Raw genomic sequence first — 23,730 nt, forward strand, 5'->3', positions numbered from 1 at the left:
AACTCTCTTCAACTCACTGAAGGCTGAGAGAGGGGAGGAAGCTGCAGAAGAAAAGTTTGAAGCTAATAGAGTTTGGTTCATGAGGTTTAAGAAAAGAAGCCGCCTCCATAACATAAAAGTTCAGGGTGAAGCAGCAGGTGCTGATGTAGAAGCTGCAGCAAGTTACCCAGAACAGCTAATTAAGATAATTAAAGAAGGTGGCTTCACTAAACAGCAGCTTTTCAATGTGGACGAAACAGCCTTGTATTGGAAGAAGATGCCATCTAGGACTTTCATAGCTAGAGAGGAGAAGTCAATGTCTGGCTTCAAAGATTCAAAAGGACAGGATGACTCCCTTGTTAGGGGCTAATGCAGCTGGTGACTAAGTTGAAGTCAATGCTCATCTGCCATTCCAAAGATCCGCTAGAGCCATTAAGAATTATGTTAAGGCTACTCTGCCTGTGTCTATAAATGGAATAACAAAGATTGGACGGATGACAGTGCATCTGTTTACAACATGGGTTACTGAATATTTTAAGCTCACTGTTGAGACCTACTGTTCAGAAAGAAAGATTCCTTTCCAAACGTTACTGCTCACCGACAATGCACCTGGTCACCCAAGAGCTCTCCAATGAGATTTTCCTCGTTTTTATGCCCACGACCACAGCATCCATTCTACAGCCCATGGACCAAGGAGTCCTTTTGACTTTGAAGTCCTATTATTTCTTAATACATTTTGTAAGGCTATATAGTGCTGCCATAAATAATGACTTCTCTGATGGATCTAGGCAAAGTAAATTGAAAGCTTTGGGAAAAGATTCACTGATGCAGATGCCATTAAGAACACACACGATTCTTGGGAAGAGGTGAAAATATCAACGCTAACAGGAGTTTGGAAGATGTTGCTTCCAACCGACTTTGAGGGGCTCAAGACTACAGTGGAGGAAGTAACTGCACATGTGGTGGAAACAGCAAGAGAACTAGAATTAGAAGCGGAGCCTGAAGATGTGACCGAATTGCTGCAATCTCATGATCAAACCTGAACAGATGAGGAGTGGCTTCTTACGGATGAGCAAAGACAGTGGTCTCTTGAGATGGAATCTACTCCTGGTGAAGAAGCCGTGAAGGTTGTTGAAATGATGGCAAAGGATTTAGAATATTACATAAACTTACATGATAAAGCAGCGGCAGAGTTTGAGAGAACTGGGTCCAATTTTGAAAGAAGTTCTACTGTGAGTAAAATGCTATCAAACAGCATCACATGCTACAGAGAAATTGTCCATGAAAGGAAGAGTCAACGGATGCGGCAAACCTCATTGTTGTCTCGTTTTAAGTAATCGCCACAGCCACCCCAACCTTCAGCAACCACCGCCCTGATCAGTCAGCAGCCATCAACACAGAGGCAAGGCCCTCCACCAGCAAAAAGGCTACGACTCGCTGAAGGCTCAGGTGATGGTTAGCTTTTTTAGCAATAAAGTATTTTTAATTAAAGTATGCACATCATTTTTTCAGACATAATGCTATTGCCCACTTAAGAGTCTACAGTATAGTATAAACATAACTTTTACTAAGAAACCAAAATTTCGTGTGACTCACTTTATTATGATAATTGCTTTATTGGAGTGGCCTGGAACTGAATCCACAATATCTCTGAGGTCTGCCCGTATTGCCAATAAAACCATTACTCCTATTGGGACTGCGATCACCACCACTACCACCAAAGAAATAAAAGTCGATGCTATGGGAGCCATTAGAAAGGAAGACCAGGGGCCGGCCCTGTGGCAGAGTGGTTAAGTTCATGCACTCGGCTTCAGCGGCCCAGGGTTTTGCAGGTTCGGATCCTGGCGCGGACATAGCACTGCTCGTCAGGCCACGCTGAGGTGGTGTCCCACATGCCACAACTAGAAGGATCCACAACTAAAAAATACACAACTATGGACCAGGGGGCTTTGGGGGAGAAAAATGAAAAAAAATAAAATCTTTAAAAAAAAAAAAAGGAAGACCAAATTGTGCTTGGAAGAGGTGTGGGATATTTCATAGAGGAGTTAATACCTGTGCTGGGTCTCAAAGGATAAACACGAGTTGGTTAGGCCAGGAATCAGAGAGAAGAAATACCAGAAAGAGGGAGGGAAATATGAGGGCACACGTCATCTCCCAATACTGGGGGAGGCTGCTCTAGGCAGGAGATAAGGCTGGTGAGGTAGAAAGGAGCCACATGAAGGGCTCTGTCACACTGCAAGTCAGTGACAAAATCTAAAAAAAGAAATGATATGAACATATTTATGTTCCAAAAAGATCATTATGGCTGCAACAAAAGGGATGGACTTGAGGGGGAGGGGGAGGAAGAGGAGGGCTCAGGGCAGAGGCCAAAATCCAGTTCAGAAGGATATTATAGGGCTCTAGGTGACAAATTATGTAGGCCTGAAATAAGATGGTGGTAATAAGAATAAAGCAGCAAGAGGAGTGGAGTGGAGAAATGATTAAGAAGGAGAAATAGGACTTGATGACCCGTTGAATATGGGGAATAAGAAAGAGGAGTCCAGCATGATGCCCAAGCTTCTGACTCAGGCAACTGAATGATTCGTGGTACCGTTAAAGGAGGCCAAGACTACACACAGAGAAGGAGGCAGGTGTTGTGGACTGAGATTACACAGGTTTGGACGCAGCGTGTGTACAATACGGGGGAATGTTCCAGAGTCTTAGCAGTGCTTTCAAAGCAGTGGCATTCTACTTTTCCACATTTTTCCAAATACTTCAGAGTGGACATACATTATAGAGTTGGGAAAGGAAAACTTCAAGATAAATACATCAATGTCCAATTTTAGATAACAAATCCTAGTAGTCTCTGATCCTGCCTCCCCCAATTCCCACTAAGTATCGTACAGACAAAAAGAGTGAGGAAAACCAGCGCCCACATGGAAACCGACCTGGCAAAGGTGCTAGTCCCCTCTACTGTACGCTCCCTTCCGGTCACAGCCACCGCCACTGCCAATACTGCTCCTCTTGCCTTTATGCCAAGTCAGAAATGACAACTCGTGGAATATATTAGGAAGCCCGTGTGCCAGGCTCTGGAAACATGGTGTATTCCTTTCTTTTTTCTGCTGTGATAAATTACAACAAACTCAGTAGCTGTAAACTACACAAATTGACTATCTTCCAGTTTTGGATGTCAGAAGTCTAGAACCAAGGTTTTGACAAGGCTTCAAGGGAGAATTGGTTTCCTCGTCATTTCCAACTTCTAGAAGCCACCTGCATTCTACAGCTCTGGCACCTTCCTACATCTTCAAAGAGCATTGCTCCAACCTCTTCTTCCATCATCACAGCTTTTTCTGGCTCAGAATCCTCTTGCATCCCTTTTATGAGGACCCTTGTGATTATATTGGGCTCTCCAGGATAATCTCTTCCTCTCAAGGGCCTTAGCTTGATCACATTTGCAAAGTAGCTTCTGCCACGTATAGTATCAGACACAGGTCTTGGGGATTAGGATGTGGACATCTTTAGGGGGCCATTATTCTACCACAAGTAGAATTTGCCAGATTTCTTCACTTTGAAGATACTATTTTTTCCTTTCCATTCTCTTTTCTTTGGAAGGGAATCATATAGGCCACACTCAAGCAGGGGAGACAGATAAAGTTCTATCTCTTGGAGGGGGGAAATATATACATACAAACACACACACACACACAGACAAAGTTGGAATTCTCCAATAAGGAAGATTTGTCTCTTCTCCCCCATTAATTTTTTCAATCATTTATTTCTATCAGTATTGACTCACAGGTAAAAGTCTGAGAAAGAGGTTGGATTAGTAGCCAAGAGCACAAAGAGAGGGGCAATGGTTAATTCACTCATTCAGTAAATATTTATTGAACAATTAATATGCACCAGCCATGGTGGTTGGTGGTAAAATTAAAGGAATCAACAAGACAGATATGATCCCTGCCCTCCTAGAGCTTCTATTTTAGTGAAAGAACAAAAATATCTACTAGAAATAGTAATGAGTCTTATGCAAAGAATTAAATTAGGGTGGTGTGACGCTAAACAGGTGGCCATTTTAGACACGGTGGTCAAAGAAAACTTAAAGGAGAGGACATTTAAATGGAGACCTGAATAACAAGAGGCAGCCACAGGAAGACCACAGGGAGGAAAGTTTCAGGCGAAGGGAATGGCCAGTACAAGGCCAGTTGGGGAATCTTTCTTCCTTTGAGAATAAACAGAAAAACAAGGAGCATGGGGCCAATGAAAACGTATTGAAAAACAAGGAAAAGATTCATCATAAAGACAGAGAAAAAGCAGAACTCTTCAAATGCTTTCATATAGGAGCCAGAAAACAATGTTGAAAGCCTTTGGCATATTCAAGAGAATAAGAAAACATGGCCTCAATAAAGCAGGAAGAGGAAGCCAAATAAGATAACAAGATCAGATGCGGAAAGCTATAAATTATATTGGTCCCTGCACGGAAACTAAATCAGAGAAACAACCAAAGTGAACATCAGAGGGAGTAAAGAGAGGATTTGACACAGTATAAAACAAATTCATTAAATAGAAGGAAAAAAAGATAAATATTAAAGTGAGAGCAAATACAATAGGGAAGATATTATAACTTAGGTTAAAATGGATTCAACCTTAATATTTAATATTAAGAAATCATTTGTACCATGGAAGAGTTTATACTCTGCAGCTATTATGTCTACTACAAGTTTTGATTGACATGCGAAAGTGCTTATACATAACGAAAAAACAGTAGGATATAGACATGATATACAGTATAATAAAACAGTAAGGGTTTCCATTTACTGAGCATTTGCCACATGTCAGGCACCTGACTATCTGATATTTTATTTTATCCTCAGAACAATTCCATACAGTGATATTATTTTATTTTATATGAGGAAACAGACTCAGAGAGGTTAAGAAACTTTCCAAAGTTCACACAGCTAGTCAGTAGCAGACGTTGATCTGAACCTCTATTTGGAAACTTCAAAGCCTCTGCTCTTAACTACAACACTATAACCAGATGACGTTTGATAATCACAATCTCAGTCACATTTTAAAATGGATCAAAAGACTAGAGTGACAGAAAATTAAGAATAGATCTACCATATGATCCAGCTATTCCATTGCTGGGTATTTATTCAAAGAACTTGAAAACACACTCTCTGAAAGAGCTCCCTTAATGACGTTGTACACAAAGACATGCTCAAATTACTTAAATGCAGAACCGAACGTGCTACACTTCACTGCAGGAATAAAACAGTTCAGAGGCAAAAGAGACCCTTCAGATCAGCTGCCTGGATTGATCAGGGAAGGCTTTGGGGACGGCATGGATTCTGATCTGGGTCTTGAAGAAGAGGTAGGATTTCAATAGTCAGACACAGGAAAGGGCAATCTAGGCAACATTATCAGATGAGCGATTTTAAAAGATCACTTGGACCAGAGTGTGAAGAATCTAGTTGAATGTCAAATGTGGTCAAATTTACCCCGAAATATTCACAACTCCATCCCCTCCTCTCCTCTTCATTCCCACTGCCCTCACCTTTGCTCAGGCCCTCCTCATTTCATATTCTGACTTATTCTGACGACCACGATAGCCACCTAACTGGCAGAGAACGATGTGTCATCATTCACCGCTATATTCCTAACACCTTGCACAGTAAGTGTTGCATAATATATGTTAAAGCGAAGAAAATCCAATTATACAATGTTTGGCACACTTTTTCCTGTATTGCAAATACCAGACGATATTTTATATCACATTTTATTTATTGAAGAGTACTTTCAGAAAACCGGGACATTGTCAGAGCTTTTACACATCATTGCAGAAATCCTTATAAGAGCTAGGAACCCCATCAGAGAACACCACCACCACAACACCAAATGGGTGACTCCTACCACAATGTGCCCTCCCAGACATACCATACCAGGTGCATGAGGATGATGCTCAGATCCAGACGCTCTTTGCAGCAAAGCAAGCCACATATGGCTGACCTCTCTCTGTACCTCATGAATCACTAGACTAAAACTTCAAATTAAGGGGGCCAGCCCCATGGCTGAGGGGTTAAAGTTCACGCGCTCCACTTTGGTGGCCCAGGGTTCGCCAGTTCAGATCCTGGGTGTGGACATGGTATCGCTTGGCAAGCCATGCTGTGGCAGGCGTCCCACGTATAAAGTAGAGGAAGATGGGCACGGATGTTAGCTCGGGGCCAGTCTTCCTCAGCAAAAAGAGGAGGATTGGCAGCAGATGTTAGCTCAGGGCTAATCTTCCTCAAAAAAAAAAGAAGAATCCACAACTAAAAATATACAACTAGGTACCGGGGGGCTTTGGGGAGAAAAATGAAAAGCAAAAAAATTAAAAACTTCAAATAGGATAAAATATAGGATGAATGGTAGATTGCAAGACTAAAAACATCAAAGACTAATAAGAGGTTAATGTTCTTCTGCACTGCCACCCCCAAGCTTAATTCTTTATCTTAATCCCTCCTTTATTAATTTTTCATAACAATTTCCTCCAATTTGTGTTTTTTATCTGACCCCACTCCCCCACCAAAAACATAAGCTCAATGAGAACAAGGAATCATCACTTTTCATCATATTTTAGCACATAAAAATGACTAGCACTTAGTGATTACAAAATAAATGTGTTGAATTACAACAGACCAAATTCTTAAGAATTTTTGACTAGCAATTACTACAAACAAAAAATTGTGTTAAGCAATGGGGATACATTTCTTTCATATATTCTTTATCTTATTGAATAGTCACTTTGTCAAAATTTTAAATATCCAATAAATTTGTGTAAAATCTATATAACAATTTGGGAAGAGTTTCTCTCTTCCCAAAATTGAGCCTTTTAATCCAGGACCATAGTATGCCTCTCCATTTTGTAAATATTTCCTTTCCTGTCTCTCATTTGAATTTTTACATATTCTTCATATAGGATATTTTTGTTGGGGTTATTACTAAATATTGATATTTTATGGCTTTTATAAATGGATTGTTTTCCATTACATCTTCTAAATGGTTTTTTCTTTTTTTATTTTTAAAGATTTTATTTTTCCTTTTTCTCCCCAAAGTCCCCCAGTACATAGTTGTGTATTTTTTGTTAGCTGTGGGTCTTTCTAGTTGCGGCATGTAGGACGCTGCCTCAGCATGGCTTGATGAGCAGTGCCATGTCTGTGCCCAGGATCTGAACCGGCGAAACCCTGGGCTGCCGAAGCGGAGCGCATGAACTTCACCACTCGGCCACGGGGCCAGCCCCTAAATGGATATTTCTGATAGAGATAAGAGGTATGGCTTTTTAAACTTTATCGTATATCCAACGACTTTTTAAAACTCATTAAAATTCTATCAACTAATAAGTTGTTTCAAGTCTTAGCTTTTGTAGGTATAGGAGCCTACCTTCTAAAACTTGATAATTTTTTGTCTCCTCCTTTACATTAACTTTGCGTCTTTATTGGCGTTGGCCAGAATTTACAGACAGATGTGAAATAATGGTGACTGTGGGCATCTTTGCTTTGTTGCTGCTTAAGGAACAACTCTTCCATTTTACCATTGAGTATGATGCTGGATTGTTAGCTTCAGAGAAATAATTCTTTTTCTTTTTAAGAGTGAAAGTTTCTATCACTAACTTTTTTATTATGGCATTAATATGGGCATTGAATTTTTTCAAACACCTTGAGCATTTATTTTGCCTTTTTTTCTTATGAGATCTGTTGACAGGATACATCGTATGAGTAACTTTCATAGTATTGAGCAATTTTCACTCTGGGATAAAACTTTCTTAGTCACAACGTGTTAATTCTTTCCATATATTCCTAAATGTGTTTGGTTTGCATTTTACTTAGACTTTGAAATTGATCCATAATTGGTGTACACAAACAAGCAACATTTTTCTCAGGTTTTGATATCTGAATTATGCAGCATCATAAAATGAATTGGGCAGTTTACCATCATTTTCTATGCTCTGGATCAGTTTTTTTAGTATTAGAATTATTTCAAAGGGGTCTTGTTTATAATAAGAAAGATTATAAAAGTAGGAAATCAAAAATCACTGTCTTATAAACTAGGGGACATAAGATTATTTCCCTATGGCTTGCCAAGTATGACTCAGGTTACAATTCAGTTACCTTGTGATTTGCAAAGGTATTAAGTTAGAACTAAAAGGACAAAGACACTTTTCTTTCATAAAGTATCCTTATTAATTAACCAAATCCTATGTGAAATCTAGGCCATAAGTTCATTTCTTTGGTTTCTGGTCAAGAATGCACTTAAAATGTGAGAAGTAAAACCATAAAACTCCAGGAAGAAAGCCTGAAATTTGGGAGAGAAAAATCTCTTTGGCAAGACACAAGAAGAACTATGCATAAAAGAAAAAAAAATGAACTGAACTTCATAAAAAGAAAAAAAAAATGGTCATCAAGACAAATAAGAAAGTTGAATGGCAAGCCACAGATTGGAAGAAAATATTCATAATACATATATCTAAATATCCAGAATAGATTTTAGAACTCCTAAAACTCAAAAAGACTTGAACAGATGTTTCTAAAGATATACAAATAGCTAATAAACATATGAAAACGTGCTCACATCATTACACATGAGGAAAACGCAAAGTGGCAACTGTAATGAGAAATCACTACACACTCAAGAGAATGGCTAAAATTAAAGAGGCTAACAATACCAAGAGTTAATGAGGATTCTCCCTTATTACTGAGAGTAGAAAATGGTACAACCACTTTAGAAAAGTGTTTGGTAGTTTCTATTAATGTTAAATAAATTAAATATAGGTATCTCCTATGACCAAGCAATTCCACTTCTAGGTATATATCCAAAGGAAATAAGTGCATATGGCCACAAAAAGATTTACACAAAAATGTCAATAACAGCTTTATTCATAATAGCCAAATAATATACGCAACTTAAATGACTATCAACAAGAAAATGGATAAACTTGTGGTATGTTTAAATAATGGAATATTACACAGCAAAAAAATAAGAAGGAGGAATGACTGATACTTGCAGTATTATGGATTTTAAAAACATTATTTTGAATGAAAGAAGCCATACACAAAAGAATACAGTGTATGACTCCATTTACATGAAGTTCAAGAACAAGTAAAACTAATCCAAGATATGTAAGTCAGAATACTGGTTCCCTTCAGTAGGAATGGAGGGGATATGGACTAAAAGGGGCACAAGGGAATTCTCTGGAGGGATGGAATTGTTTTATATCTTGATCAGGTTGTGGTTACCTGGACACAGCACATGTAAAAAGTTATCAAGATATATATTTAAATGCTTGTGTATTTTACTGTATGTAATTATATCTCAACAAAAAAATATTGGAAACAAACAAATTCAGGTGTGCTATAGCCACTTGAGTCATCAACTTGACCTTAGGAAATCCTGCCTTCCTACTATTCCCTATTCCAAATGTGTGATATAGACCATCCTATTCAGCAGTGCTTGAACTCTGCATACTCAATTCACCATTAGGAATTAAATGTTCCCCTCAACTACTCTTTTCTGCTATCTTTCCACTCAGCATGGCTATACATTATTCCTGCTATGATTTTCTTCCTTTCTGTGTCTCTGAGCAAGTCTACCTTACAGCCCCTTGCCCAGATGATAGGACACATTCCAGCCAACAGGCATCCTTCATATGATATTTCCTTAATGAGATTGTTGAGTAAAATTCCTAGTATGGTACCTGTCAAATAACAACGACTTTATATATGTCCCCTTCCTACTTCAACCTTTCCCCTTTTATTGTATTCTTTTAAGGCATGCCTATATTTAAAGTACCTTAGATTTCAAAAACAGAATATTGTATTTTCAAAATAGTTAAAATCCCACATTTACATTTCAGTACTAGCACTGATACACCATGTATTATTTGCCAAGTTCTCTCTTTCTATACACATGTTCACACGTACACACCCCACAGACACTTATTTAATCTCAAACAACGCTAACATGTAGGTACTATTATTATCACCATTTCATAGATGAGGAAGTTAGGGCATAGAGAAATTAAGAAACTTGCCCAAGACGACACCACTAAAAGTGTCAGAGCCGTGATATAGACAATTCCTGCAAATTATTTCAAATGCTTCACCCAAACTGTACAACGAAATTATTGGGAATAAGGGATACTCTTTCACACTTACAAAGCAAAGACAATGTTTCTTTAAACCATGAATTTAAATCCTAAATTGTCAGAGGAAGTTCTGAATTTCTCATAACTCCCTGGAAAACTGGGTTTTTAAATAACAGAAATGTACGCACAATCACAGGGCAATACTACTTTAAAAATATTTTGTTAAGACATCTATTCTTAAGCAATGGATACCTATATTTATGCATTGATATGCTTTAAAACAAAAAATTCAAATCAATAGCTCTATTGACTGAATTCCAGGCGTTCACAATTTATACCAATTATGATTTCTAACTATATTCTCTATTTTTTTCATTAGCTCAGAACACACGGTCACCAAGACGCTCTTCATTCCATTTCTTTGTACCTCAGCCATTCTTTTAGTCACTCACATGGCAAATAGTTTATTCCGTGCCAGGTATTCAACAAGTATTTTTTGAGTACCTACTATGTAAGGTATATAAATAGGCAGAAGAGACATTATACAACTTATAAGGTAAATTGTCTCCATAAATCTACCGGTTACGGAGTATCGCAGCAACTGATTCCCCTCTATGCAGATGATCCATCACCTCTCGAAGTCGGATAAGGACCTGTTCCGGAAGAAAAGAAGTCAATCTTTACTACGTGAATCAATACTAGAATTTTCAAATTATGCTACTTTTGGAATATTTTATACATTTTGTGATAGAAAGGAAAATGCATGTCCATGTACTTAATGTCCATATTATAGCTTATGAAAATTAATAAAGGAAATTAAGAAACAATCTGCAATAGTCAAAATATCTACAAAATTCAATAGTAAATCATTAAATAGTATTGACCAAATTCCATGCGAAATCAGTGGCTAACAATTATGCATGGAAAAACAACCAAGCCAAGTATACTGGAAGATGGGCTGAACTGAGAGTCAGGAGGAGGCCTGAGGAGTCTGTGGGAAGTTGGCTTTGACAAGAGAAGTCAGAAGTGAAAAGCTGAGGCAAACACTTACTTGTCAAGTAGACACAGAGACAATACTAAATCCCATGTTACCAAGAGGACTCGAGAAGCCCAGAAGGCCCACAATTTTAGCAGTGGTCGCTCAAAATTAAGGCCAGAAGGTATCTTAAATTCTTAAAGATATAAAACAGGTAGTGGGGGTAGGAGTATTTTCTTGACCTGGACTGAATTTTTGTTTTGGTGCTTGTTGTTGTTTATGGGAAAAGAGCAGGTGAGGTTGTAGTAAACCGAATCTATCAAATATGTGTTTTTAGTAATGTGAATGCTTTGCAGTGGATAAGTAGAGTGTATTTAACGTATTCTATTAATTTCAAATATATTAGGAAGCAAAAACCTTTATTTTATTTAAATGTTTCTTGTTAATAAAATCAGTTTGTTGCATTGGGAAGATAAAAATGTATAGTATGCAACTTAGTTTGTTCACATAAGTATATTTGTTACAAAACTATGTGAAGACCTAAAATAATTAAGCTAGAGAGCAAAAGTTTTCACCATTGTTCTCTGCCCTCTTCTTGCCCTTTAATTTAGGGACAAAAGCAAAAGAAGTGGAAGGGGAAAAACAACTCTATTTCTTGGGTCTTCATAACTCTAAAAAAGAAACAAATCAAATGGCAATAGAGCATTAATATTTATTTGCACAATCCCATTTTTCTGCTTCTAATCCAGTTACTACAAGTAAAGAAATTGAGTAGCCTAAACAAAATAAAAAATTTTTAAGCATCTCAAAATCAACTGACCTTTGACTTACTGTTTCTAAAACTGTTTAAGTGCTGAGAGGATTTTAAGATGTTGAGAAATTTTAATTTTGTTTAGACTACACAATTTTTCAGAAGATGTGCCAAGAGAAAAACAACTATATCTAGATTACTATTAGGAATCTGGGAATGTGGAAGTCAATAATTCATGCCCATTTCACCAACTGCATCTAGGGTAGAACATTTAGGCCCCAAAATTAGGTATGCAAACTTTTGCTTACTTAATCCCATTGTTTCAACCATTCCACTTGTTGCACCTGGATCTCTTGAGTCTGGGGCTCTCCCATTCAAATTCTCCAGATAATAACCCTCTGGTCTCCAGAGGAGCAGGGAGCAGGTGATGGGCCCAGGGTCTCCAGCCACTTATCACAAAGACTTTCAAGGAAAAGCCCATACTTTCAATCTCATGACTCATTCCTGCCTTCTGCAGACCACGTGCCTCCAAGTCTTGAAATACTAGGAGTTGTAGGGAAGAAGTGGTTTCTCTCGAAAGTTCATGCAGGGGGAGATATTGAAGCTATAATTTCCTTTGCTTTAAGTAAAAAATTAGTTTCAACCTTACATCTGTCAATGTTTCCACTCCTGTTCTCTCTGTCCTTTTGAATTTTTCCATCTTTTTACTCTCATTTAAATGGAATTAGAAAGGGAGAGGAAGTAAATGTATGCAATCAAGTTATGCAGGATTTAACTAAAACCAACTATTCTCAACCAGGGAATCTGTATGACCAAGTACATGTATTAGAAAATTAACACTGCCTGCAATGTCAGTGGTGGATCAGGGAGAGAGAGAGACCAGAAGTATGGAGACCAGTAAGAAACTACTTCCATAGTCAAGGCATGAAATATAAGGGCACAGACACAGGCTATGGGGATAGCTAGGGAGAACTAAGACTTATGACTGACAGATCACTGACTGATATTAAACGGATAAGGAGACACCAAAGACAAAATCTATTTAGGTAACTGAGGGAAATGGTGATATCAAGTGAGGTAGGGTATAAAGAAGGAAAAATATTGAAAGCAAGGAGAACAATAGTTTGGTATAGACATATTCAAGTAACTTAGGGCATACCATATAGTATCTAGTAGAAAACTGGAGATATAGATCTAGATTTAGGTTGGTACTAGAAGTGAAAATATAGGAATATTTAGCCAGTTAAGGAATTGCTGAAGTGATGAGACCGAGAGATATTACTCAGGTGTGTATTTGCCAGAAGAGGGTGGAATTCAAAGAACAGTGTTGTGCAAGAAACAGAGGAAGACAAGCTAGCAAAGAAAAGAGACAGCAGGTAGGAGGGAAACTAGTAGAACTGTGAGATAAAAACCAAGGAAGAGGGTGGTTCAGAAGAGTGGTTGGAGGGTATTCAACTGTTTCAAGTTCGGCCCAGGTCAAGAAAGATACAGCTAATTGCTTCGACAGCTATAAAGTCAATGATGATCTTCTTTATAGACTAATTTCAATATGGGCGGGGAGAACCACACTGCAGTGGTTTGAAAATTAAAAGAAAAATAAATAAATTATTTCACGAACCTGCAAGGAACTCAGATACATCAGGGAATTACTCTATGGTAAAGGTAGCCTTCAAATGAGTGAGAGAAAAAGAGATGGTTAAGGGTTTGGGGGACAATCAGGAGGCCGAGTAGAAAAATAATTGGGTATATTACTTCACCTCATATACTAAAAAATTCCAGAAAGATGAAAGACTTAAAGGTAAAGAATGAAGCTTTGAAACAATACCAAAGAAAATCCAAGTGAAATTGTCTAATCATGCAAAGGAGAAGGTAAGCAGCACCCAAAAAGCAGGAACCATAAAGTAAAAAACGGTTAAATCTGATTATTAAAAGAAATTGAGTTCTGTACCTCAAAAATACCACAAACTCAAATGGCATTTGATAAACTAGGAAAAAAATATTTACATACACATGACAGACAACAAAGGGTTAATGATTTTTAGCTTACACATAGATGCAGACAATTAATCAATAAAACCAATAAAAGACTACAGTAAAAGTGAGCAAGTAATAGAAACAGAAAGTGTACATAAAAGAAATACAAATCATTAATAAACAAACAAACACAATTTAAAACGAGGCCTGTTTCCACTATGAAATTCACACACAGATGCACAAAGAAATGAAGCCCATTTATATTTTTTATTAGTGAGAGGGAATATAGTTTGGCAGAAGGAGGTGTATGTTCACTTTTCATTCTACACTCTTCTGTCCAATTTATTTGAAAATAAAACAATAATGAGGATCCAGCAAAAGCAGTAGGAAGGAGTGGCCAGAGGGAGGAGAAAAACCAGGACAGTGCAGTAACCCAGAAGGTACGATAAAGTGTTATATGCAGAGAAGAGTAATCGAGTGTGTCAGATGTTCCTGAGAGGTTCAGTGAAGAATTCAGAAACGACAACTTAGTGTGGTAACATGGAAGTCACTGGACACATTGGCAAGAGTGGTTGACACGGAATGGTGAAGAAAAAGCCTGATTAGCGTGAGTTCAAGAGAGAATAAAAAATAGGAAACAAGTACACACAACTCTTAATGCAGACCTGTGCTTTAATAAGGAGTAGAGAAATGGGTGGTAGTTGAGGGGGATATAGGGTAGAAGTAGATAATGTTTTGTTTTATTTTGTTTTCATAACAGGAGATACTGGAGCAAGTAAATCTGAAAAGTATGACGTTAAACAAAAATGTAAACCAAAGAAATACAATACTATGTAATAAATTTCAAAAGCACATAAGACAATACCATATAGATATACGTATACACACACATACATATGTAGAAAAAGCATAAAAATATTCGTGGGAATGATAAACACCAAATTTGGGACAGTAGTCACCTCAGGAGAGGAAGGGAGAGGAAAACAATCGGGGAGTGAGGCACTAAGAGCCACACCTATGTCTGACATTTTGTTAAGGATCTGAAACAAAAAAGGCAAAATTTTAAGGTATTACATAGCTAAGTGGTGGTTATATGAGTGTTTTTATATTGGTCTCTGTACTTTTCTGTATGTTTGAAATATTTTAATAAAAAAAAAGATACATTATCTCTGACCTAACATAGGGACTATGTAGATGAGCGGACAAGACATGACATATAAAGGTCAGTGTAAAAAAAAAACATGTTTTCAAATATTAAGAAAAAAGACAGGACAAAAATATAAGCAGACATGCATTATAATTAAAAAGACACACTTCTCTACGGCCATGATCCTCTCATGAATAAAAGGGAAACTAAGCATTATGCAGAGCGCACACCTGACAAAGACCTAATTGTGGTTTTGCCCTTAAAATATTCTACTTAGCTCACCAGAAAAAAAACTGACAAGACTGTTTCTGACAGTTGAGATATCTTGCATAAGTTCAACCAATTTTATTCTTCAGGACTTAAGTAATTCACAAATCTAATATTTCTCAAGCACCTATCATATAGTCAAATAATATTTCAAATAGACATTCCAGTTGATGACCTAGCATTTAATTAAAATCCACTGTCTCATGCTTTCCTACCCTGTCCAAGAACCAACAGCTTTAAAAATAATGAGATCTGAGAGATGCCTAACCAATTTCACACCATCTATGTTAAGTCCTGCTTATGAACTAAACTGACGTTATATAAAAGAAATTTGAAAAGTTCCTATAATAGTCTGCCTTCAAATAAAATTTTGATAAGTATTGTGGTAAGAAAAGAAAGCTGACAGGAAAGATCAGTGAAAAGTACTAAATGCTACCCAATTGAAAAACTGCAAAGCATAGAAAAATTGTACATAATTGCACTTCTCTAAATCAAGTTATACATAGCATCATGACTAAAAATTCAACATTATCTCGAAACTGCAAAATTTTGAGCTTAAGAAACAGAATTGTATTCTTTGGAAAATAGTTTGTTATACAAAAGTTAAGTTTTGAAAATGTCACAGAGCGCTAGACTATTGAATCATTCAGCATTCACACACGACAGACATGACGCTCCCTTCCCACTTGTGGCAGTAAAGAGGTCCTACCCTAAAACACGTGAGCTCTAGATGTCGAGCTAGGTGCTGATTTTTTCCCTAGAGTAAATCGAAAACTGACTAGGACTATGGGGTATGTTCCCAGCTATGCTCCCCTAACAAAACGTGCAATGCTATAACCGAGATCGGTTGCATTGTCCTAAAGGTTGCAGCCACAGCTGTTTCAGAACACACCTTCCACGTAAGTGATCAGCCTGCCTGGTTGCCTCCTAACCAGCATTTTGTGCTACAATGAGAGAGTTCAGAGGGATATGCTAACAGCTACTTCTAGGTCTGAACTCCTACCAAAAAGACTGGGTCCCCGTGTTCCATAAGATTCTCCCTTTCGCTGGCCAAATGCCAGGGTGGCTGACACTCTTCTCAACAATTTCAGTTTTCTTGCTATAGTCATGAGGGCAATCTGCCCATGTCACCACCATGTGGTCACTACCACCTTGCTCTTTATTGCCACACGTATACACCATATACCATGTAGTTCCATTGCTTTTTGCAATAAATACCACTCCTTCCTTCTTCGATATGATCTCTTGGTAGTCCCTTTGCATGTTGTCACTCATAATAGGCTTTAGGAATACCTTTGTCATATATCGTTTGCTAATGGCATCATTTGTCTTATCACTGTCATTGGCCTTTTTACCAATGTCAAAGTTATGACCCTTGTATTAATGCAATTCTATCTGATTTTCTAACCATTGTTGTCCTCTTATAACAAGGGCTAAACTTCATCTAACAAACATTTATTGTGTCAATTGCCAATCTTAGCTGTCTTCATTTCTTGCAATTTCGTAACGTTTACAACTCTTATCTACAGAAGTGACATTGTAGCATGTCTCACATTGAATTATACCTCCCTTTGCCACCTACCACAATCCTTAACATAAATTATATACTTAATCTCTCTCACTCAATCTCGCTCTGGCTGTTTTTCCCCCATTCTCCTGGTTAAGGAATAGTGGGTTTCTCATCATTCCCCTCCCTAGTCCTACTCTCAGAAGTTAGCAATGTCTCAGCCTCTTCAGTCAACATCCACGCTACATAATCCAGAGCTGTTACACATACATCTTACAAGAAAAAAGTGGGAAATGAAAACATAGGTAAGAAAACTAAAAATTATTATCTACATCAGTGGTCCTTAGACTTGAGTATGTATCAGAATCCTCTAGAAAGTGAGATAAATACAGATTGCTAGGCCTCACCCCCAGAGTTTCTCATTCAGTTGGTATGGGATGGGTACAGAGAATTTGCTTTTCTAACAAGTTCAAAAAGGATGTTGCTGCTGCTAGATCGTGGATGATACTTTAAGAACTAGTGATTTACAGATAACATGACAGTTTTTGTAGAAAATCCAGATGAATCAACTGGAAAACTAACATAGTACTACAGGAATATCAGCTCCATGAAGACATAATGTCTTATATTGCAACAAAAGTTGTAAAATACCTAGGAATAAGCTTAAAAAGAAATGTGACTTACAAAAAATAAAATTTTACTAAAGTTCATAAAATAATAAAGGACCTGGGGCTGGCCCCGTGGCCGAGTGGTTGGGTTCGCGCGCTCTGCTGCAGGCGGCCCAGTGTTTCGTTGGTTAGAATCCTGGGCGTGGACATGGCACTGCTCATCAAACCACACTGAGGCAGCATCCCACATGCCACAACTAGAAGGACCCACAACGAAGAATATACAACTATGTACCGGGGGGCTTTGGGGAGAAAAAGGAAAAAAAATAAAAAAAAATCTTTAAAAAAAAAATAAAAAAAATAATAAAGGACCTGAATAAATGGATACATGGATACACACACGATATTATAGGATAGAAAAATTCAAAATCATAAAGATGCAAATTTTCCTTAAAATTAATATAGAAATTCAATGCAATTCCAATCAAATTAGCAAAGCGTCAGAATTTTTTTTGTGGGGGTGTGGATAGTTCACATGATGAATCTATAGTTCATGGGGAAAAGTGAACACATAAAAATTGCCCAAAAATTTTTAAAAAAGAAAAATAAGGGCAGGGGCCAATTTTTCGAAATTGGTATTACAATATACTATAAAGATACAGTAACTATAACAGTGTGGTACGAGTATGGGAACAGACAGAGGGACCAACAGAATAGAATCCAAGAACAGATCCAAATACATATAGTTATTAACTATATGGTGAATGTGGTACTCGTAATCAGCAGCAAAAAAGATATACTTCTCAATAAATCGGTTTAGGGAAACTGGCTATGTTAGGGGGAAATTGAAATCCTATCTATACTATACATATATATCCCAGATGGAGTAAATATCTAAATATGAAAAAATTAAATTATAGAAGTAGTAGAAGAAGATAAAGGAGAATATATTTTTAATGAGGCATAAATAAAATCTTTCTAAGGGCCAATGCAAAACTCAGAAGCCACAAAGAAAATGAAAATGGCTTATAAGTTTGTTAGTACAACACAAACATTACAATTCTATATGGTAGAACACACCATAAACATACTTAAAAGATGGGGGCAGGGAGCAGTGGAGAAGGAGACCTGCAACACACATAACAGGAAAAGTTTAATGTTCATAACACCACATAAAGTATTTCCAAAAAAGATCAATACCAAAAGGGAGCAACCCAGTGGGCAAGCATTTGAACAAGACTTTCACAGAAGAAGAACAACAAAGAGAATAAGCATAAAAAAAGATGTTCAACCTCAATTTGTGTGTAGGGGCAGGTGAAATCGAGAGAAAATCCACAGCCATGTTCAAGACACATTACTAGCACACCTTTTTGTTCTTTTCCACATTTTTACCTTGAAAAGATAATACGACACCTCTCAGGTCCTGCTTACCATGCAGAATCCCGTATCTCCACTAAAAACTACAAAGAAGAAAGACAATGTAATGTACAGTATGGGGACCATAGTTAATAATATGTATTGCATATTTGAAAGTCGATAAGAAAGTAGATCCTAAAAGTTCTCATCATAAGAAAAAAAACTGTAGCAATATATGGTGATAGATGTTAACTAGACTTATTGTGGTGATCATTTTGCAATATATACAAATATCAAATCATTATGTGGTACACCTGGAACTAATATAATGTTATATGTCAATTATATGTCAATAAAAAAAAGACAGAAAATGAAGGACAAAGAAGGAAAAGGCTCAAAAAAATTTTTTTAATGAAATCTATACAGAAATTCAGGGAAGACAAACAAAAACTTATTGTAAATTTTACTGGGGGAGGAAATTAAATGGGCTCAACTATTAAAGCTTTTACTTTGGGGTGAGTTTAAGCAAGCAAGTGAAGGTTGTTGTTTTTTTCCCCATCTCTATTCTAGCAGGCCATAATTCAATTTGTCCTCCATGTTCCAAAGGGTAAAATTCTTAAGTGGTTTTATATCACAGTAATCACCTTAGCAGAAAGCTGTTTATCCAAGCAAAATGAGATTCTCAAGCTATCTTGAAACAAAAATGTTTGTGTCTCCAACATAATGGAATAATCAAGTTGCAAGTGACTCCAAAAATCTAGATGCAATGCAGAGTTTTTATTACATTATATTTTTCTAGTATTATAAGAGCAAAGATTGAATCATTTATTGTCCTTGCACACAAGGCCTTTAAATTGAAGGATTCTGGTTTTCAAATCAATCTGTAACTAAAATCTGAACTTCATGCTCTAAATACTAAGCAACACCTAAACAACAGCAAACAGAAATAAAAGTATTTCTTTCCCAGTAATAAATCCAGTATGGCAATTCTTTAAAAAGTATTAACCATTCCCCAAAATAACTTAGGTCAATATGAATAGAAGATGTTTATCCTTTGACCATATTTTGACCAAAATTTTTATGAGAAAATTAGGAAAAATTCACACAGATGAGATTTTCTAAAGTCTCTTCACTTATATAAATTATATATTACTACATATTATATATATTATATAAACATTATATATATAATACTTGTTATTCTGACCAAGAAGAATGATTGAGTTCTACCCGCATGATCAGCAATTTATATTGAATTAAGAACCCTCTTTAATTAAGATCCACTGTAATTTACATACCACAATCAATCTTAAAAAAAATTCTAAGTATTTAATTGTAATTGGCCTTCTTAAAGATTTACCATATTGTTCAACATTAAATTAAAAAGACAAAGAAATTCCTTTTAAAAAGATGTAATACTGTTTAACATCCCATTCAGTCATAACCATGACTCAATTAAATGAAAAACAACAATAAAAATCTGGTCTGATCACAAGTAGTATAATCCATTTACTAGAGTTTCAGTAAGTGACTTTCAAAATATGGTAAAAACTGGTAAGTGGTAATTCACTAATCAGAACTCCACAGAAAGCCAACATTCCAGACAAAAAGTTTTCTAACATAAATCTCCACTTTAATAATTAGCTCACTCAAATTTTACTATGCAAGGGATTCAAGGCAGTACAGCATGCAGGTCTGGATAAAGATAATAACTTTTCTGGGTCCATAACAGATAAGTTCAGCAAGTTTAAGAAAATGAAAGAAGGCAAGAAGGGAAGTGCAGGTAGCTCTATCCTATATAAATCTTTCATATCCACAGAAGTTATATTATGGGATATATTCAGACCGGTAGTTCATTGATGAATCGAAAAAGTTCAAGTAGGAATCATTTTTGATTGGCCTTTATCATTTGATCTAGAGCCAAGGTTTCCTGCTTCTGCATAGGCCTGCTAATTGGATCTTGGCACTTATTTCATAAATTAACCTCACCATCGCAATGACCACATGAAGCATGATTTACAGATGAGTTTTCTTTGAAACAGAAAGAGAACATAAAGAAATATGAATTCAAAATCCTTAGGAGTTTTTACAATTTCACCCAATCTTTTAAAACTGCACCGGGGTGAATTGAGTGAGACCTCAGGCTCAAAATTTTAAGAGAGTGCCCAAACCTCAGTAATCAAGATAAATGCTAATTTAATGCAACTTAAGAAAAAAAAAAGCAACCCACAACTAACATTATATTTAATCATGAAAGACTGGATGCTTGCCTTCTAAGATCAGGAACAAGACAAGGATATCTGCTCTCACCACTTCTGTTCAACAATGTGCTAGAAGTAGTAGCCAGGGCAATTAGTCAAGAAAAAGAAATAAAAGGCATTCAGATTGGAAAGGAGGCAATAAAACTACCTCTATTAGCCATGACCTTGCACATAAAAAATCCCAAGGAATTAAATAAAAGATTACTAGAATTTATAAACAAATTCAGCAAGATTATAGGATACAAGTTCAGTACACAAAAGTCAACTGCATTTCTTTTTTTTTTTAAGACATTTTTTATTTTTCCTTTTTCTCCCCAAAGCCCCCTGGTACATAGTTGTATATTTTTAGGTGTGGGTCCTTCTAGTCGTGGCATCTGGGATGCCACCTCAGCATGGCTTGATGAGCGGTGCCATGTCTGTGCCCAGGATCCGAACCAGTGAAACCCTGGGCCGGTGAAGCAGAGTGTGTGAACTTAACTACTCAGCCACGGGGACAGCCCCTCAACTGTATTTCTAAATATTTGCAATAAACAATATGAAATTAGAATTAAGAAAACAACTGCATTAATAATAGCATGGAAAAGAATAAAACACTTTGGAATAAATTTAATATAAGTACAAAACTTATACACTGAAATCTAGACAACATTGCTGAAAAAAATTGATTAAGATCTAAATAAATGGAAAAACATCTCATGTTCATGCATTGACTTAATATTGTTCAGATAGCAATGCTCCCCAAACTGGTCTGCAGATTTAACATAATTCCCATCCGAATCCCAACTGACTTCATTGTACAAACTGTCTAGCTGATTCTAAAATTCATATGGAATCATAAGGGAGCCAGAAGAGGCAAAACAATCTTTAAAAAAAGAACAAAGTGGGAAGACTCACACTTTCTAATTTCAAAACTTACTACAAAGCAATGGTAATCAAAACAGTGTGGTACTGGCACAAGAACAGACAAATAGATCAATGAAATAGAATTGACAGTCCAGAAATGCAGCCATGTTTCTATGGTCAACCGATTTTCGACAAGGATGCCAAGATCATTCAATAGGGAAAGGACAGTCTCTTCAAAAAGTGGTACTGGGCACAACTGAATAGCCACAGGCAAAAGAATGAAGTTGTACCCTTAATTCAAACCATATACAAAAATAAAGTGAAATGGACCAAAAACCTAAATGTGAGAGCTAAAACGAAAAAATTCTTAGAAAAAAACATGGAGGCAAATCGTTACATCCTTGGATTCGGCAAAGGATTCTTAAATATGACACCAAAGTACAAGCAACAAAAGAAAATATAATTTGGATGTCATCAAAATTAAAAACTTTTGTATACAAAAGGACATTATCAAGTAAATTGAAAAGACAACCTACAGAATGGGAGAAAATATTTGCAACTCATATCTCTGACAAGGGATTAATATCCAGAACTCCAACTCAACAACAAAATAAAAACAATTAAAAAATGAACAAAGAACTTGAATGGACGGAATTTCTCCAAAAAGGACACACAAATGACCAATAAGCACATGAAAAGATGCTCAACATCACTAATCGTTACCAACACGCAAATCAAATCAACACTGAAATACTATTTCACACCTACGACCATGATTTTTTATCAAAAACAAAACAAAACCAGGTAATAACGAATGTTGGTGAGGATGTGGAGAAATCAGAACCCTGGTGCACTGTTGGTGGGATTGTAAAATGGTGTAGCTACTGTCGAATAGTTTGGCACTTCCTCAATAAGTTGAACATATAATATGACTCGCACATCCACTCCTAGAAATATACCCAAAAGATCTGAAAACAGGAGATCAAACAATCTTATAAATGTATGTTCATAGCAGCACTATTCACAATAGCCAAAAATTATAAACAACCCCAATGGCCATCAATAGATGAATGAATAAACAAAATGTGTTACATCCATACAATGGAATAGCATTCAGCCATAAAAAGGAACAAAGTTGCTGATTCATGTTACAACATGGATGACCACTGAAAACATTGCACTAAATGAAATAAGCCAGTCAAAAATAGTGACATATTGTATGACTACATTCATATAAAATGTCCAGAACAGGGAAATCGATAGAGACAGGAAGTAGAATAGCAGTTGCTCAGGGCTGGAATAGATGTGGGGTGGGAGAGTGATATCTAAAAAGCAGGGGGGTTATTTTTCTGGTGATAAAAATACACCAAAATTGACTGTAGTAATAGTTGCAAATATCTGTAAATACACTAAAAATTATGGAATTGCACATTTTAATGGATGAATCCTTTGGTATGTGAATTAAATCTCAATAAACTTGCTTTTGAAAAATCTAAATGAAGAAAACCCATGGTGAGCAAAATATCAGTATTTTAAATAAAGACAGCATCAGTATTACTGTTTTTTCCTATGGCCTCAGGCTCCAGGATGGCTCAGCAGGACATTACAGCTATCTCTCTCATACACAGGGACAACTTTTTAAATTTTAAGCATTTAAGCAGACTCTTGAACTTTCAGGAGTCATCCCAATACATTCAACTTTGTTCTCCTAGAAACAACTCTCTTTTCACACATTTGACTGGCAAATTTAACACAAATAATGTAATCACAGTAACTACTACAAATGGCATAAAGAAGTTTAGTATCAAATCATCAACTCATGATGCCATGGGAAGTGCAAGCAAAACTGGAGGGACAACTAGAGAAGAGAATCCTAGTCAGCGTTTCATGCCATCAATTAATATGACTTAAAGACTATCGAGGGGGCCAGCCCGGTGGCGTAGTGGTTAAGTTCACAGGCTCTGC

At 36.6% G+C, this 23,730-nt stretch overlaps 1 protein-coding gene across 11 annotated transcripts in view; it reads right to left on the reverse strand.

The window, feature by feature from the left end:
* KLHL13 (kelch like family member 13) overlaps nt 1–23,730 on the reverse strand; it is a 398,306-nt gene that overhangs the window by 98,038 nt on the left and 276,538 nt on the right. For 10 of the 11 annotated variants that reach the window (XM_070258114.1, XM_070258107.1, XM_070258113.1 and 7 more), the window contains one exon: nt 10,655–10,728. The exons of the other annotated variant lie outside the window; for it this stretch is intronic. In XM_070258114.1, the coding sequence (XP_070114215.1) occupies nt 10,655–10,704 (50 nt within the window). In that variant the 5' untranslated portion in view covers nt 10,705–10,728. The remainder of the gene's footprint in view (nt 1–10,654; nt 10,729–23,730) is intronic. 11 annotated transcript variants of the gene reach the window in all.

This window comes from Equus caballus, chromosome X (genome assembly GCF_041296265.1).
Source record: "Equus caballus isolate H_3958 breed thoroughbred chromosome X, TB-T2T, whole genome shotgun sequence".
Lineage (NCBI taxonomy): Eukaryota > Metazoa > Chordata > Mammalia > Perissodactyla > Equidae > Equus > Equus caballus.